The sequence below is a fragment of the Ruditapes philippinarum genome, unplaced genomic scaffold (genome assembly GCF_026571515.1).
Source record: "Ruditapes philippinarum isolate M1 unplaced genomic scaffold, ASM2657151v2 ctg18725_1_1_1_1, whole genome shotgun sequence".
Taxonomy (NCBI): Eukaryota; Metazoa; Mollusca; class Bivalvia; order Venerida; family Veneridae; genus Ruditapes; species Ruditapes philippinarum.
In genome coordinates, this window is record NW_026861162.1 from 1 (window position 1) to 16,588 (window position 16,588).

Consider the following 16,588-nt stretch of genomic DNA (forward strand, 5'->3'; position numbering starts at 1 on the left):
GGGTTGGGAGGTCATTGTATATATTACAGAGAGGTGAAGCTTCAGAGAAAGGCTGCCTCTGGAGACAGCAATAGTCTGAAATTTAGGGCCTAAAATGAAGGACGGTCAAATAGTGGTCTGATATGCTGTTAAAATGGATGAATGAAGTAAAAAAATAATAGACGAGGGAAGATTTACATTGATGGACATATAATTTACATTAATTTTTATAACAGACTATGGCATTTACAGTGAGGAATTTTATATTTCAGGAGCATATGTTTAAAATGATGGGGACATTCAAGATGCAGACATCTGTTGACAATGTATATGGCCATCTAGAGAAGTACACTACCTTTGTAAGTGGACTTTCTTTATATTTTTTTTTTCAGGAAACAAAAGTTTTTATGCTACTTATTGTAATGATAATGCAGATGTCGTTCTGTGGATTGTGTCAGGCTTGAAAGTGCATTTAAGTTCTTAAACATAACTGAAGTCAAAAGGGCCTCTGTTGCCAAATGGTTACAGTTGCAGTCTTCAAAACATTTGCTACTCACAACTGTGTCCTTCAAAGGACTTAAAATTTGTTCATTTGAGGTAGCTATCCAACTAGCTTACGACAGGTTGGTGGCTCTATTCATGACTAAAATAATACATCAAGGAGCCCCCTGAGTACTTCCTCCTCCAGTAAAGTTTTGAAGTTGTCATATGACCTTGATTTGAAATTCAACAAAACATCAGGATGGGTGCAAAGTTTCAGGCATATGCCCGAAGCTCAGGCCCCGTGTTCACAAAGAAAAGATCAGGATCAGGATCAAGTAATCCTGATTTTATTTTCTTTGTTTTATATAACTAATATTGATTGTATTTTGCTAGAATTGAATGGTACATAAAGTTAATGTAATATTTTGCTGATTTGCAAAGAAACAATCCTGTTTTGGGATAAAATAGACAAATAACGAAACAAATTCAAAAATAATGGGATCAAAATAAGGATCAATTTTAGGATCAAGATCAATATTTGGATTAACTGTAAAATACCCATATCTTTCAAAAATTACAATAAATTTATTCTTTAATTTCAAAAACATGCTATTTCAAGTCCAGTTTTATCATGTTAATATTAAATATCTAATCTATAAGAATTAACAATGGATAATATTTGAGTTTTTAGATTTGATCCTGATCTTGATCCTGATCCTAAAATCTTTGTGAACACGGGGCCAGGTTTTTGTGACAAATTTCATCATGTTTAACTATTAGATTATGTAGGAAAATGATTATGAATTACAGATTTTAGGTTTTTCCAAATTTTCAACTTGCAACTGTGCCAAGACATACACAATTAGAAACATAGAGTTAAGAAATTTTGCTTATGTTTTGAACAGTTAGTGGCACAATTTACTTGACTTTCAGTCTGCTGTGGACAACAGGTTTACCCAAACTCTTGCTGTCTGATCATGGTCTGCACTGTTTGCTGCTCTGTCAGCACTTATTTTGAAATTATCCCTAGAAAAGATGAATGGTTTTGTCCAGAGTTAAAGATGGACAAGTTCATTCAAGATGCATGTATTTACCATTTATTGGAAACTTTCTGCAAAAGTTTCAGAAATATGTTCAAACTGATGATTGGAGGGAAAAAAGATGACAATAATATCTGTTTTTTCCGTATTGTAAATGGAATACAAGGTACTTTCCTGAACATTCTGACATGTTATAGGTAGTTTCTGTAGATATTTTCTCTTTGGAAACACTTAATTTCGAAGTATTTACAATTTTCTTTTACTAATTTACATTGTTTTTTTTTTTTAAACTTTGATAAAGATTTACAGAAATCTGGAGGCGTGTGCTCAGAACAAGCCTGAAAAAGTTGAGTTTTGTACTTTTCTTGCCTGAACTGTGATCTTTGGTAGTTTTTTGAGAGAGAGAGATATTCTTTGCCAATTAGGTGAAGATTTAGTTACTTTAAACCCTGTAATCAGTTAAAAAAAAGTTTTTGAAATCAAGAAGAAATTTCAGGCTATTGATAACAGCTGTTGGTAGCTGGAAATCAGTGATTAAATTTGGTAACACATTGCATCTGCCAACTTGAACACACTTTAAACAGGATGCATGTGCTGCAAATATGCTGAAAATAACCTGTTTACACCACTACGCCTACAAACTTTAATGTTTGTGCAACAGCAAAAAAACTGATTGTTATAATTCAGTGAAAACCATGTGTATATAAAAAGCAAATTTAAAAAAAAAATCCATTTATTATTTTGTATCCAAACTAACTATTACATTGTAATGCAATGTAATGTAGTGTTAGGGCTGAAAAGAAATCCACTAAGGTCCAATCTTACATAGTTCAACTTGGGCAGTTTTTATGAAAAAGATACACAGGAAAAAAGCGCTTAGCCAGATTTGGAGTTGGCACTTTTTATGAAAGAGATACACAGGAAAAAAAAGCCAGATTTGGAGTTAAAAGCATGGAAATGCTTTTCATTTTAGGTCATTTTGTGTAATAAAAATGATTAGTCTGGCAGAGTAAGCAAATAATATGAAATTTTTTGCACAAGTTATTGCTATAGACCTTCATAAAATGGTCTTGAAAAAACTTATTTCATCATGGTACAAAAACCAGTCCCTTTAAATAAGATAGAAAATACAATTTTAATATTTTCTTCATTCTCTATAAATTGTTTATAAATTTTAATTCTGATAATTATTTAGAAGGAAATACTTTACATAAAAAACTCCACATGAAAATGAGTTTCTCATTTAATTATTAAACAGAAATACATGTAAAAGTGATCTATTTACGTCGTTTATTAAGATAACAACAACAATTCCATATAGAGGCACTTAAGTTAAGTTCACCTGAGTAACTGGATAGGGAGAGGTATATATTAGTAATCCAGGGTTGCTAGTTTGATCCTTGTGAGGAGGCGGTATATCTCCATGACGGTTGATCTTGGATATTGAGTTTCTTGTCATTTGTCTGTCACTGTTGATTCTTGAAATCATGTTTGATTGATAGTTGGTCACTTTTGGAGAAATCGTGGTTAATTATTTGTTAGATATCTTCGAAAACACGTTAGATTGATCAACTGCTAAGATATGACAAAGAAATGTGTTGAAATCGGTGTTAAAGGAACACCACTGAGGTCCAAAACACTGAACACATAAAAAACTATTTATTACATAGATCAGCTTGGGCACATTAAACAAAAAGATATGCAAAAGATAATTAATAAATGTACTCAAAATAATTTGAAAATCATACTTTTGTGCTATTGTTAGTCTGATTTGAGTAAAAAGCATTGCAGTGGTTTTCAATATCTGGTTATTTTTCACAATTTAGATAATTTTTTTTAAAAAAAAGATGAGAGCTAATGATCTGAAACTTTGTACAAAAGTTACAGGTTTCGGTCTACTTCAAATGAAACAGAAATCTTGAGAAATTATTTCCAATCTGTAATGCCAAAAACAACTTGGTGGAGTCTTTTAAAAAATAAGAAAAAGAAATGAACAATATGGAAATGCTTTAATCTTAAATAGTTGTCTTCAGTATCTCTAGAATTTAAGAATTTTGATTTTGAGGATTACACTTCCTGTACTTTCAAAAAAGATGTGAAAAACACAGCTCATTTATTTAGGGAAATACTGTACCATGTAAAACAGGAAGATATCGTGTATCAGTTAGTGAACTTTGATTGTGTGATTTATTAGAATTGAAATTATTGCTGATATAGTTTAATGACAGGGAGTCTTATCTGATTTAGCCGGGATGAGAATTTAAACATGTTTCATATTGCCAAGAATTTCCAGCATGCAAGTTTTTCTGTGAAGAAACAAAAGCAAAACGATAATTATGCTAGCAGTACAGCATTCCTTAGATAAAGAGTTTGTATTTGTAACTGTTTTGTAACTGTGTCTATGGAAACCTCCTGAAAAATTTAAATATTTTATTAGTGAATGTGAAATGAAAAGAGTGTTTATTTACCTTAAACACTTGTATTATTTTCCACTTTGAAAAAAAAAAGCGAAAAAAACAAAACAAAAAAAACCCCACAAAACAGGTTTTAAATCCAAAATGTTAATACTCTCAAATAAAATATGTAATACATTTACTATGAAAACTTGTATTTTTGTCTGAAAATTTTCTAAATATTTTATCAGCAAATGTGAAATGAAAGAAATGTATCTTCTTAAACCATTGTACTACTTTCCACTTTGAAAAAATAAAAAGAAAAACAGGTTTTTAATCCAAAATGTTAATACTCTCAAATAGAATATGCATACAGTTACTTCTTGCATCAACAATCGACCTATGATAAAATGATTCTGTTGGCAACTTTATAATGGAAATACTTTTAACTAAAAGTGGACAATTTAAAAAAATTTGCACATGGCAACTCAATTTGACAAATTGAGCAGGGTTTTAAAGATGTTGATGTTTTTGGCTGATGGCTTGACCTTTAAGGCTGATTACTTGACCTTTAAGACTGAGTTTTTTACCTTTTTGTCTGATTTTTTTACCTTTTTGTCTGAATTTGCAGCTTTCTTGGTTTTCCAGCCAGGTAGGAAAACCTGATCATGTTTTTCCTGGCTGAGGTGATGTCAGAATTTCATACATACTTCATTGCTTATTCAAATGATCCATGCAGTGAAGTTATCAATCATTTGCAGTAAACAATGTTAATAATTGTAGGAAATGTGTTCAGAAAAGCTATGTTTGATGATTGGGGCATTGATTTGACAGCTTAGATCTACATGTTACTAACCTAAACAAAAAAAGTTATAAAAATCTGGAAAAGGGATGATCTCTCTGAAGCAATGCTTATAACAATAAAATAATATATGAATATTGCAGACTTGGTATTGGTTGAATCTGATCATGAGAGATAAAGTAATTTGCAACTTCTCTCACTTGCCCACCCTTTTTCCATCATTTTATTTTTTGTTTGTTGATTTTGAAATAAGCTGATTGATTGCATTAAATTCTTTTCGGAAATGTTAAGGAACATCAGTTGATTGATCGAATTGAATACTTTTTATAAATGTTGTGAAGGTTCAATATTTATGAAACCCTTGTCTTATTATGTTTTCCTTTACCTGCAGGTAGTCATTCCGAGACAGCTTAGCAACCTGACCATTGACCTTGACCCAGATTCCAGTCACCTAGTTGCTGTAGGTCAACCAGTGCATTTTTTAGTGTCACTTATAACTACTTCAAGAAGCAACAGGTCGTTGCGGGTCTGGTATGGCGATCACCATAGTAACACGGTGTCTCTTGCCGACACAATGTCACCGAGACTGGTTCTTGTAGGGGATGGCAAAGATATGGAAATAATAGCAAGCTATGGAGAGGGCTGTAAGCTGCAATTGGAGTTTTATTATACATATAGAACAGAAGGATTATACAAACCAAGTGTTGCTGTGTTTGAAGATAAAGACATAGACAACATTCTTGATAAACAAGTGAACGGTTTGGTTGATGGAAATGCAAAGATTAGTAAAGTACGTGATCAAAGGGTGCATACAGAATTGGATATCTTTGCAGAATTTTATGAGTATTCAAGAGACGCAAAACATGACAATATAGTGGGTGACGGGGAAACCAGAAGCGATCATTTAGATGACGTTAATGCAGATTTATCTGACAAATTGAGTAGGAATATTTTAGTTCTGTCTAAGATTACTGGGGCTCGGATTCATACATCACGTATCGCCAGATGTAATCATCTGGTTGAAATGAATTTATTGATACCTTCGGCTTTAAATGTATCGGTGCATTGGCATATTTACAGAATTTCTGATGACTTTAATGATTACAGTGAAGAAACGTATCCAGATGATTATGAGAATAACGATGAAATTCCTGCGAGTGATGTGAACGAGAATAATAATGACTTGGTACTTGTGTTTGAAAAGGAGATACAGGATACAAGTTTGGTTTTTATGTTCCAACAAGTTGGAGCTTACTTGATCACGGCCGGAGTGAGGAATGCTGTAAGTACTGCCGAGGCAAGTTTCAATATTTTTGTTCAGTGTCCAATCGAGGGTTTAATTGCTTCATGTACTAGAGAATTTATTCCAATTGGGGCCGAGTTGATGTGCATGGCAAAGGTTGAGAGAGGCTCGGATATTGAGTTCCACTGGTATATAGAAGGTATTGAAACAAATACGTACACTCAATTTGAAAACCATACTTCAGTGGTACGGCACGTTTTTAAAAGATCTGGAATATACGACATTTCCCTGCATGCGATAAATAATGTAAGTAAAGATTATTACGAGGTTGTATCTCCGGTACATGTGCAAAACCCAATTAAGAATATCAACGTGTTAAAAGAGTCACCAAACTTGCTCGGAAATGTGACAGAAATAGTGGGAATATATCAACCCAAATGTTGCGGATCGTACGACTTAAGAGTTGAATTTGACTTTGATTTTGGATACGGTAGAGAAAACAATGAAGTGAATAACTGTATTGAACGACTCTGCTACGGAAAAGCCAAACATGTGTTTAACCGTATCGGCACCCACGAGGTGAATGTGTACGGGTATAATTACATCTCGGAAATATCGAAGACAGTACATGTGCAGATATATGCTGCCCTAGACAATGTAACAGTTCAGGTTGTTGGAGACCCTGTGGCTGCAAGTTTGACAAGATTTGTGATTCTACAAAATGGTAAGTGTTATGGAAAATTGTCTTTTTATTTGTGATTTTTCTATCTCTATAGCTTACACAAGTTTGTAACTTCCAAAGGTATATCCTGGACTTTTTACCATGAATTTAAAACTTAACCAAAGTTGAGTGTAGTGATTATGGTATCAATAGGGTTTGATTAAGCAACCAGTAGTATGTTGTCTGAAGCATTATTTGTGCTTTGACTGGTTCTAAAGTGTATTTTATGGGCCTGACCTTGTTGCTGGCTATGAGAGGGATATCATTTAGTATGAAAAAAATTTGATATTGGGCCTAGTCCTTATTTGTTTGGGGGGGCAGGGGGGATGGGGACTCAGATTTCTCATAGGTAAAATTAATCTAAACTACCTCATACATAGGATTTAATTTTCTTCAGTAAAAAATGCTGTTTCAGTTGATACTGATTATCCTAATATATCATTGAAATTAATGATTTATGTTAGGTGCATATTTCTTTATTCTCAGCTAAGTGCAAAATGTGATGTCTTGTAGCAAAAAGTGCGATAAGGAGGAGTAATGAGGAGGAATGTAGACAGCCAAAAAATTGCTGTCATACTTTTTGTATTCCGATGGGATAATGATGTCTGGGTGCTTGCTGGAAAACTATTTAACACACTTTAAGGAGAATCTCACTGCCTGTTGCAGTTGTCTGAATGGATTTATCCAAATATTTGCAAAGTGGTTAAAAATGTTAAAGCATGGTTTTATATATAAAATGGACTTTTCTTGCTTTAAATTGTTAATTTTAGAGATTTAAACCCTTAGACACCAGTACTGGTTGGTTCCAAGCAGGGGACTTGAAAGTGATTAATATAAGTTGCAAGATAAATATGTTAAAACTAAATTGAAGCCCTTAATTTCCTGGAATAAAAAGTCATTAAGCCTTTGCCACCATTATATAGGCAGTCCGACTTGCATGTCTGTGCAGTCAGACCAAGCTGTGTACTGTTAGTAGCAATTTGTTTTTGTATTTTGGTATCCAAATCCCTTAATTAGTCGCCGGTGGAAACCGGCGACTATATCTGTAACAGTTTAATATTATACCTATGGTAGGAGAAGCCCTTAAAATCTGAAAATAAAAGCAAATCAATTACTGAACAATTAAGGACAACAATTATTTTTCAGAATCTTAAAAATTCAAAAATAAATTAACGTTGCTAAATGAAATGAAATATACAAATATCGACATCTTAAAAAGCAACATTACAATTTTCATAAAATGAATTAATAACGTATCCCTATGGACCAGTCATTGAATTTAGGGATACTTTTACTTTTTTCTAAGTGTCAAGCGTTGCTATTTTATGATTGATAAATCATGAATGATATTTAAAATGACACATTTAAATCATCTGGTTGTTTATATCTTATGACACCTATTATACTTCATTATTTTATCTAATTATACCCCCGCACAACAAAGTTGTAAGGGGGGTATACTGGAATCAGCTTGTCCGTGCGTCCGGCCGTCCGTGCGTCCGGCCGTCGGTTTTTTCTTGTCCGCCCAATAACTTAAGATTCCTTTGACCCTTAGTCTTCATATTTGGCATGGAGGTTAGTCATGATTAGTAGATGACCCCTATTGATTTTGAGGTCACTAGGTCAAAGGTCAAGGTCACAGGGGCCTTGACTTCAAAAAGCTTGTCTGTCCAATAACTTAAGATTCCTTTGACCCACAGTCTTCATATTTGGCATGGAGGTTAGTCATGATTAGTAGATGACCCCTATTGATTTTGAGGTCACCAGGTCAAAGGTCAAGGTCACAGGGGCCTTGACTTCAAAAAGCTTGTCTGCCCAATAACTTAAGATTCCTTTGACCTACAGTCGTCATATTTGGCATGGAGGTTAGTCATGATAAGTAGATGACCCCTATTGATTTTGAGGTCACCAGTTCAAAGGTCAAGGTCACAGGGACTTTGACTTCAAAAACTTTGTCTGCCCAATAACTTTAGATTCCTTTGACCCACAGTCTTCATATTTGACATGGATGTTGATCATGATTAGTAGATGACCCCTATTGATTTTGAGGTCACTGGATCAAAAGTCAAGGTCATAGGGACTTTGACTTCAAAAAGTTTGTCCACCCATTAACTTAAGATTCCTTTGACCCGCAGTCTTCATATTTGGTATGGATGTTGATCATGACTATAAGGTGACCCCTATTGATTTTAAGGTCACTGGGTCAAAGGTAAAGGTCACAGGGACCTTGACAAAAAAAAACTTTTCTTCTCAATTGCTAAAGAATGTCCTGTCCGCAATGTATTGATTTTGACATTTTCACATTTGAAGCATGTAGAATACATAACTTAGCAATGCACTGGCTTAGTAACCTCAGATTTGGCATGGAGGTTGTCCTTGAGCTTTAAATGGCCACTGTTGATTCTGACAAAGTGGTATGCGGGGGTATTCACGCCATGATAGTGGCAGTTCTAGTTATAAACAGATTCTCCCTGTTCTATTGTAAGAATCACATGACTACACGTTGTATGTTAGTGTTATAGAATCTATTAATAGTAACAGATTGCTGATATTGGAAAACGGTATGGGGGCTAATTAGATGCAAATGTATAAATAATTACAAAGTTATCTTTCATTAATCAGTTTCATATTTTATGTCATTAGAAAGGATTAGTACATTAAAGAATTAAATAAATTTTCAAAACCTTTTCATTTTATCTTGGTAAAGGGTTAAATTTTGCCCTTTCTGTCAACGTTCAATAGTTCAGTTTAGGTTGAACATCACAAAATAGATTTATGCTAAAGATTATTATTGAAATAAATAGTGGTAATCATCGTCTTCGTTATTTTCCGTCGATTTCCATCTTGCAGGTTATGAAAACGGTACAACACATAATAATGAAAACTAATAAAATATCTTTTTGTTAATATTTTATCGAACTGAAAGGCAATTAAACGTTAACTATATATCGTATGTAATAATTTCAACTAAATAGCTTATTCGATAGCGCAAAAAAATAGTTTTATGAAAACTGCAAAAGGGATTTTCAAAGATTCGAATTTGGCCTACTAGGTCACAACTTCGTCCCATACTTACCACCTGTAGGCCATTGAGCAATATAAATTAATTTAATATCGAGATCTATAATATCTTTAGCATAAATCATAATAAGTTACGTAAACTAACATACGAAATACTTGCTTAGTAATCATAGCAGTTCCTTAAGGTGACAACGGAGTCAATTATCACTGAAAATACCTAAAATGAGATTTTTTGCTAAGTAGATTTATCAACCTTTTCTGAACACATTCGTGATTTAATTTTGGAAGCAGTTAGTCCAAAAAATGTGTTTTTAAGCGATTTAAAACGGTACCTATACTATTTGTATCTGCTATTCGCGTAACCTGTCGATTATCGATAACGCTCCGCCCCCTGTTGAGGCATCAATGAGGGAAATCGGTAGTTCCATATATCCGTGAACTACAGGTCCATACTGGTCCATACTTCTCGTAATACATGTATCGTTCATCTACCGTACATCTTTTATGAATATCTCAACATTTAGCCTTTTTTATAAATTAAGAAATTGTCGGCCAATGTACGTAACATAATGTATGAAACATAAATAATTAAGCATAGCGGCAAATCGCACGACCACGGGGTTGATTAAAAATGTAGTTGCTAAAATATCCATAATGTGTGAAAATAATTTGTCTGTCCCGTTAATATGATATATATTACATTGAGTTGATAGACTTTTGTACGGATTCAAGGACTTACTTTACATTCAACCTCGTTTTCTAACAATGTCAAGTAAAACAACAACAGACGACATTTTTTATGTGAACGCTTATATGACTTGTGGTAAGGTGTCCCTGACAAATTTCTAAACCATTTTAGATTGTCTAAGGATGATTATTTCTCTATGAATAAAAAAAGATATTAAAATATATTCTCAGTGAAAATAAATTGTTCGCCAGTAAATCCGACACAGTACTAATAAATCTGGGACAAAGTATGAAATTTATCGTCTATCCCGGAAGAAACTGGATCTCTATGCCGTGCATAGATGATATTCATGATAATAGAAGTCAAGAAGGCCACATCATAATGATCGAGTAATACCTTTTAATTCTATTAAAATATGTGAAGCATTATCAATTTGGTGGAAAAAATATATACTATCCCGTTCTTATTTGTACATCTACTATGGACTTTAAAAGACTGTCAGAAGCTCAGTTTTTTGTTATTTTGTTTTACATTTTAACGGAATTTCATACACGAATACACAGGCAGAGTGACACTGGTATAATACAATAATAATGCTGATGATAATAATAATAAACTTCAAATAGGAAACAATTAAATTCCCCGCTAGCGGTGCGCGAATGCTTTCCATTTGCCCCCACTGAGTGCCTCAAATTTTACCGATAGTCACGTGACATGTGCGACAGATACCAGACGTACAGTAAATCACGTTAAGAATTGAAGAAATTTCGGCTATAAACTGATATTAATCAGCAGCTTTTTAATTGGTCAGATGTCACTGGGTCATAAAATGTTGTTAGAGTATGTTACCGCAACTTGTGACCCTCTCTGGTGCGATATTTGTGTATTATGCAATTATTTAGCGTGAAACGTAGGGGTCCGAGAGAGAACAGCCGATTTATGACACTTCGTTTGATGCGGGTCGGACTTACTTTGAATCGGCATAACTTTTTTAATAATCAAGCAATTAACATGCGGTTTAAAGCACATGAAAGGAAATTCATTTACGGAGGGAACCGTGTCAGGGATTTTTGTTTACTCAATCAGCGACTTAATTATCTTTAATTACGTAATATGTATGGTGAAAAAAGTCGCATAAAATGTTTGACGTTACGTAATATTTTTTTGAGAAAAGATATAAAAAATTTGAGACAGGGTTCCCCAGATAATATAAGTATGGTTATTTTCCAAAAGTTTGATGACAAAAAAATAAAAAATGACTTTGATATGACGATTTAAAATTTTAGGATTTTTATTCAAAATCAATCATTTATAAAGGCATTATTTTCAAATATGTTATTTTTTATGATGATCAACGACATTTAATGCACAAAGATTAAATGAATAACAATTATTACTAAAATAAGTTGGTTTAAATGACATTTATGTGAGTACCACGGAAAGTGTCTGTTGTCACCTTAATAATCATAGCAGTTCCTGTACAATATTGCTAAGCAAGTTTGCTTCATATATGATGTTTTATTGTGAATAAACAGTTACTCAACATAAATTGTTCCTCTTTTCTTTATACCTGAACCATTAATTAAACTGATTATTTTATATTTATGATAATACAGTCATTTTCTATCCGGCGACTTGATGCTTTAGCATCAAAATCTCTACTTGTTTTTATATAGACTGTTCCATATTCAAAGGAGGGCAGATCCATTTTATGATAAATAGGGTTTTCATTATTTTACAAATTGGTGATCCAGAACATCAGTTAAAATACTGTCATTAAGTAGAATTAAATATCCCCCTTTACCCTTGGCCAAATCTGTTGTTTTCTGTATTCTCGGATAAAAATGAAAACCCTGGTTAAGGGTAAAAATGTTTTCTGATCATGATTAAAAATTAATTTTTGTTACAGATTAATGATATTAAACACACATTATCAATAAGAGTTTAATCATTATATAAAAAGAGAGGCTCTTTTCTCTATATATAATACATTATGTTTTTGTTACTTTACTAGCCTTACATTACATATTTACATTATAGAAAAAGGCATACAAGATAACACCAGATAAAAACATTACATCTGGTTTTTCTTCTGACATCAAAGTTAAAAAGAAAAAAGCAGAACTATTTTTTTTTTGCCCTTCAGATATTAATACACAGACAGGATTTCTGCCTGGAAGAAATAGTACATCCATCTGCATTGTTTCATTCTATAATGCTGTAGTGATTCAAAAATTATTCAGAAAATGAAAACTCATCTTGTTGCTGCTCTTTTTACATGATTTGTATCAATTCAATATGGCATACATTGTAGGTCAGTAGGATGCTTTAATAAGATTAGTATGGTGTACACAGTGGGTCAAAATTGTTAACTTACACACATTTTATATGGCTGCATTATACATGTATAAAGATTTGTATGGTGTATCTGATGGGTCAAAAGTCAATATGCTTATTTTTGATAGCACATTCAAATACTCACAAAATTACAAATGACATCTATTGATACAAAACAAAACAGTATTGATAAACAACAAAACAGCATTAATGATATTAAACAAAATATATAGAACAAATCAGTATTGATGTACAACAAAACAGTATTGATGTACAACAAAACAGTATTGATGTACAGCAAATCAGTATTGTTGTACAGCAAGACAGAATTAATGTACAACAAGACAGTATAAATGCACAACAGTATTGATGTACAACAAAACAGTATTGATGTACAACAAAACAGTATTGATGAACAACAAATCAGAATTGATGTACAACAAATCAGTAATGATGTACAGCAAGACAGAATTAATGTACAACAAGACAGTATAAATGCACAACAGTATTGATGTACAACAAAACAGTATTGATGTACAACAAAACAGTATTGATGTACAACAAATCAGTATTGTTGTACAGCAAGACAGAATTAATGTACAACAAGACAGTATAAATGCACAACAGTATTGATGTACAACAAAACAGTATTGATGTACAACAAAACAGTATTGATGTACAACAAAACAGTATTTATGTACAACAAGACAGTATTGATGTACAACAAATCAGTATTGATGTACAACAAATCAGTATTGATGTACAACAAATCAGTATTGATGTACAACAAATCAGAATCGATGTACAACAAATCAGTATTGTTGTACAACAAATCAGTTTTGATGTACAACAAATCAGTACTGATGTACAACAAAACAGTATTGTTGTACAACAAGACAGTCTATTGATGTACAACAATACAAAAAAACATTATTGATGTACAAAAAAAAAACAGTATTGATGTACGACGAAAAAAAAGTGTGTTAAAGCATATTTGCATGCAAATTTTTTTTAGGAAAGGAAAAACAGTATATAGGACCATATTACCCCTTTACCACATATATACGCGAAACAACGCACTTTCGACCCCCCCCCCTTTTTTAGGCCTCAAATAGTGAAAAAATGTCCTATTTGGGCCCCAAACATAAGTTTTCGTTTGAGAAATGTTGCTGAAGGGGGGCGGAGTCCCCCTCATCCCCAAGAAAATTTTGGACTTGTGAGAGGCTAAAAATGACCCCAGGTCGATCATAATGTAACGTTTAACCAACGCTGAAAAGCCTTTGACTCTATCTCAATCCCTTGAGTAGTTGCTGCACTTTGAAATAAATTTTGATGGAAAAAATCGAGGCAAAATAGTGATTTTTGGCAATTTTGAGATGTCCCCTCGTTGCCATGGTAACAGGAAATTTAAGACGGAGCATGTCGTTACAAAGGCAATGGTCCAGTCAACATTTGTGCCAAGTTTGATTAGTATTGGAGCATTTTTCATAGTTTCATAGCAGTTTGAACTTGTAACAGGAGGCTTTTCAGTGAAAACGGCCATTTTTCACAATATGCTCATGGGGGAAAGGGTTAAACAGTATTAATAAACAACAAAACAGTATTGGTACAAAACAAATCAGTATTGTTTTATAATCCTGACATTAAAGTGTATATAAACAGGAAGGTATTACCTAAGAGTTATGCCATGTTAAAAATTCAGGGAAGAATGAATTTCATGGCATCATGATAATCATGAAAATGTACTAAAAAGCAGATGGCCTATTGTGTTGCTGTGTAATTTAAAAACAAGAAGCTTCTGTTTTATGTAGATTTTGGAAGATAACCACTATTTTCATAGGGAAAAATATCTTCAGTGAAATTATATTACTAAGGTGGAGCCATTATGATTTTTTTTGCTTTTCTATGTGCATGAGTTTTATTTATATCAAAAGATTTTTTATTCTTAGACTGCTGGCATGACTGAATCTATAAATATGACCACAGTGCAGACCAAAATAAACCAGCACATTCATGCCATCTGATCATGGTCTGCACTGTTCTCAATATTTAGTCTGTACATATTTATCTTGGAATTCAGGTATTCAGTTGTTACATATTTTGAAATTTTCCTTAAAAATGATCTATGGTTTGGTCCAGATTCAAAGATGGACAAGTCCTTAAAGGTATTTAGATCATGTTGTATGTTTAGTGATGAGAAATTGATGAAACAAAAGCTTGACAAGATAAGATAGTAATGGGGGGAATAGAATGGGGGCATTTCCTGATGCAGCAGCATTTTTTTTTGGCATCATGATTTGTAAAGATTTTAAGATCAGGTGGGATTAACCAAAAGTTGTACTAGGGCATTTTTCAGACAGTCAAGAAGTTTTACAGGGGTAGGGAAGGCTAGGTTAACAGTTGACTGGTGTATAAATGGTAGTAAAAATAAAAATTCAAGATTTTTTTTTAAATTTTCCCATTTTGATAAGCAAAAATTTTAAAAAATGATCCGTTTAAAACCCCGGGAATATTTATCGTTTTAAGATACGTCTGTTTGGAAAGGGAAAAACGAGGAATTTAAATAGACTCTCCTTCCTTTTCCCACACAGCGGAAAAAGTTAGAACGCCTTTAATTGGTAGGGATGAAGGCAAAAAAGAAAAGCGACTTAAAAATGTTTAGGCTTCTGGGTGAAAAATTAAATTCATTCTTAAACTTTTTTTTAATTATTTAATTATAGAGGCATTTTAAAAACTGCAAGCATGTTTTTTTTAATTAAAAATCCGGTTTTTTGTAAAAAAGAATAATGTTTATTTTTTAATAAGGAAAAAACCGGGGGAAAAACGGCAGCTTTTATTTTTTTCTTGGTGCTGGGAAGAAGAGACAGCTGTTGTACCCCAATTTAAACCATCGGGGAAACCCCCGTTTTTAATCTCCCGGGGAATTATATGGTTTTGTGAACCTAAACCCCCCAGGTAATAAAATTTTTTGAAAGAAAAACTAGAAATTTTTTTGTGAAATGATTACCCTTAAATTTTAGTTGCCAAAACAGGGGTATTCTTTAGGTTAAATTTTTGGGATCCTAATAGAAGTTAAAGTTTTAAAATGATGTTTTGCCCATAATTATGTATGCCTTAAAGAAATTATCTATATAAATATTTAAAACAAATGCACTGTTTGGTGTTTAAAAGACAAAACCCTAAATGTCGCCCAATATGGCAAAATATGAGATACTGCAGGCTCGGTTTGATTGAGCAGTGGAAAGCGCAAGCTACATTATAAATACCACTCCTGTTGATTTGATATAAATCAGGAATTATTATATGCTAATCAAATTCCAAAACAGTAATATCAATAGTTCTTTTTAAGAAAATATACAAAAAAAAAGCCATTTATAACCATAAAACAAGTTTTGCTGTTGAAAAAAGTAAAGTGAGCGTAAAGACTGGTTACCACAAATCCACAAATATGTTTATTATATACCTATTAATATTTGGGGAACCACAAACTTCCTAGAAACAATAATCCCCTATCAGAGAATTGCTGTTTCTTGAGTATTGGGAAAAAAGAACCATATTAAAGCACTGTTGTTTTTATACACAAAAATTTACACAAAAATGAAAATAAATTTAAAGCATCTTTTGTTCTTATATGTTATTGAAGAAGAAGAAAATTGATGCAAAAATGAATTTTCTAACCAAAATAATTCTTGACATTAGCTGTAGAGGTATAAATTTGGCTTCTACAAGTTAAATTTCTTGTTCTTCCCAAACTGCCCCCCCCCACAACCACCCCCCTGCACCTCCCTCCCCAGTTACAAAGGCTTCAGTAAAAATGGAAAATTTGCTGAAAAATATAGAAAAAAAAAATTTAAAACCAGCAACCATTTCCTGTAAAAATA

The 16,588-nt window shown here is 32.8% G+C and overlaps 1 protein-coding gene across 1 annotated transcript; it reads left to right on the forward strand.

Annotated features, from left to right (window-relative positions):
• Window positions 1–215: 215 nt before the first annotated feature.
• Window positions 216–13,644, forward strand: LOC132714733 (uncharacterized; the record flags this gene model as incomplete). Its single annotated transcript, XM_060697651.1, has 4 exons — window positions 216–338; window positions 5,089–6,664; window positions 12,941–13,070; window positions 13,356–13,644. Coding segments are annotated over 4 exons (2,118 nt in total), but the record flags the coding sequence as incomplete, so codon positions are not given.
• Window positions 13,645–16,588: the final 2,944 nt, after the last annotated feature.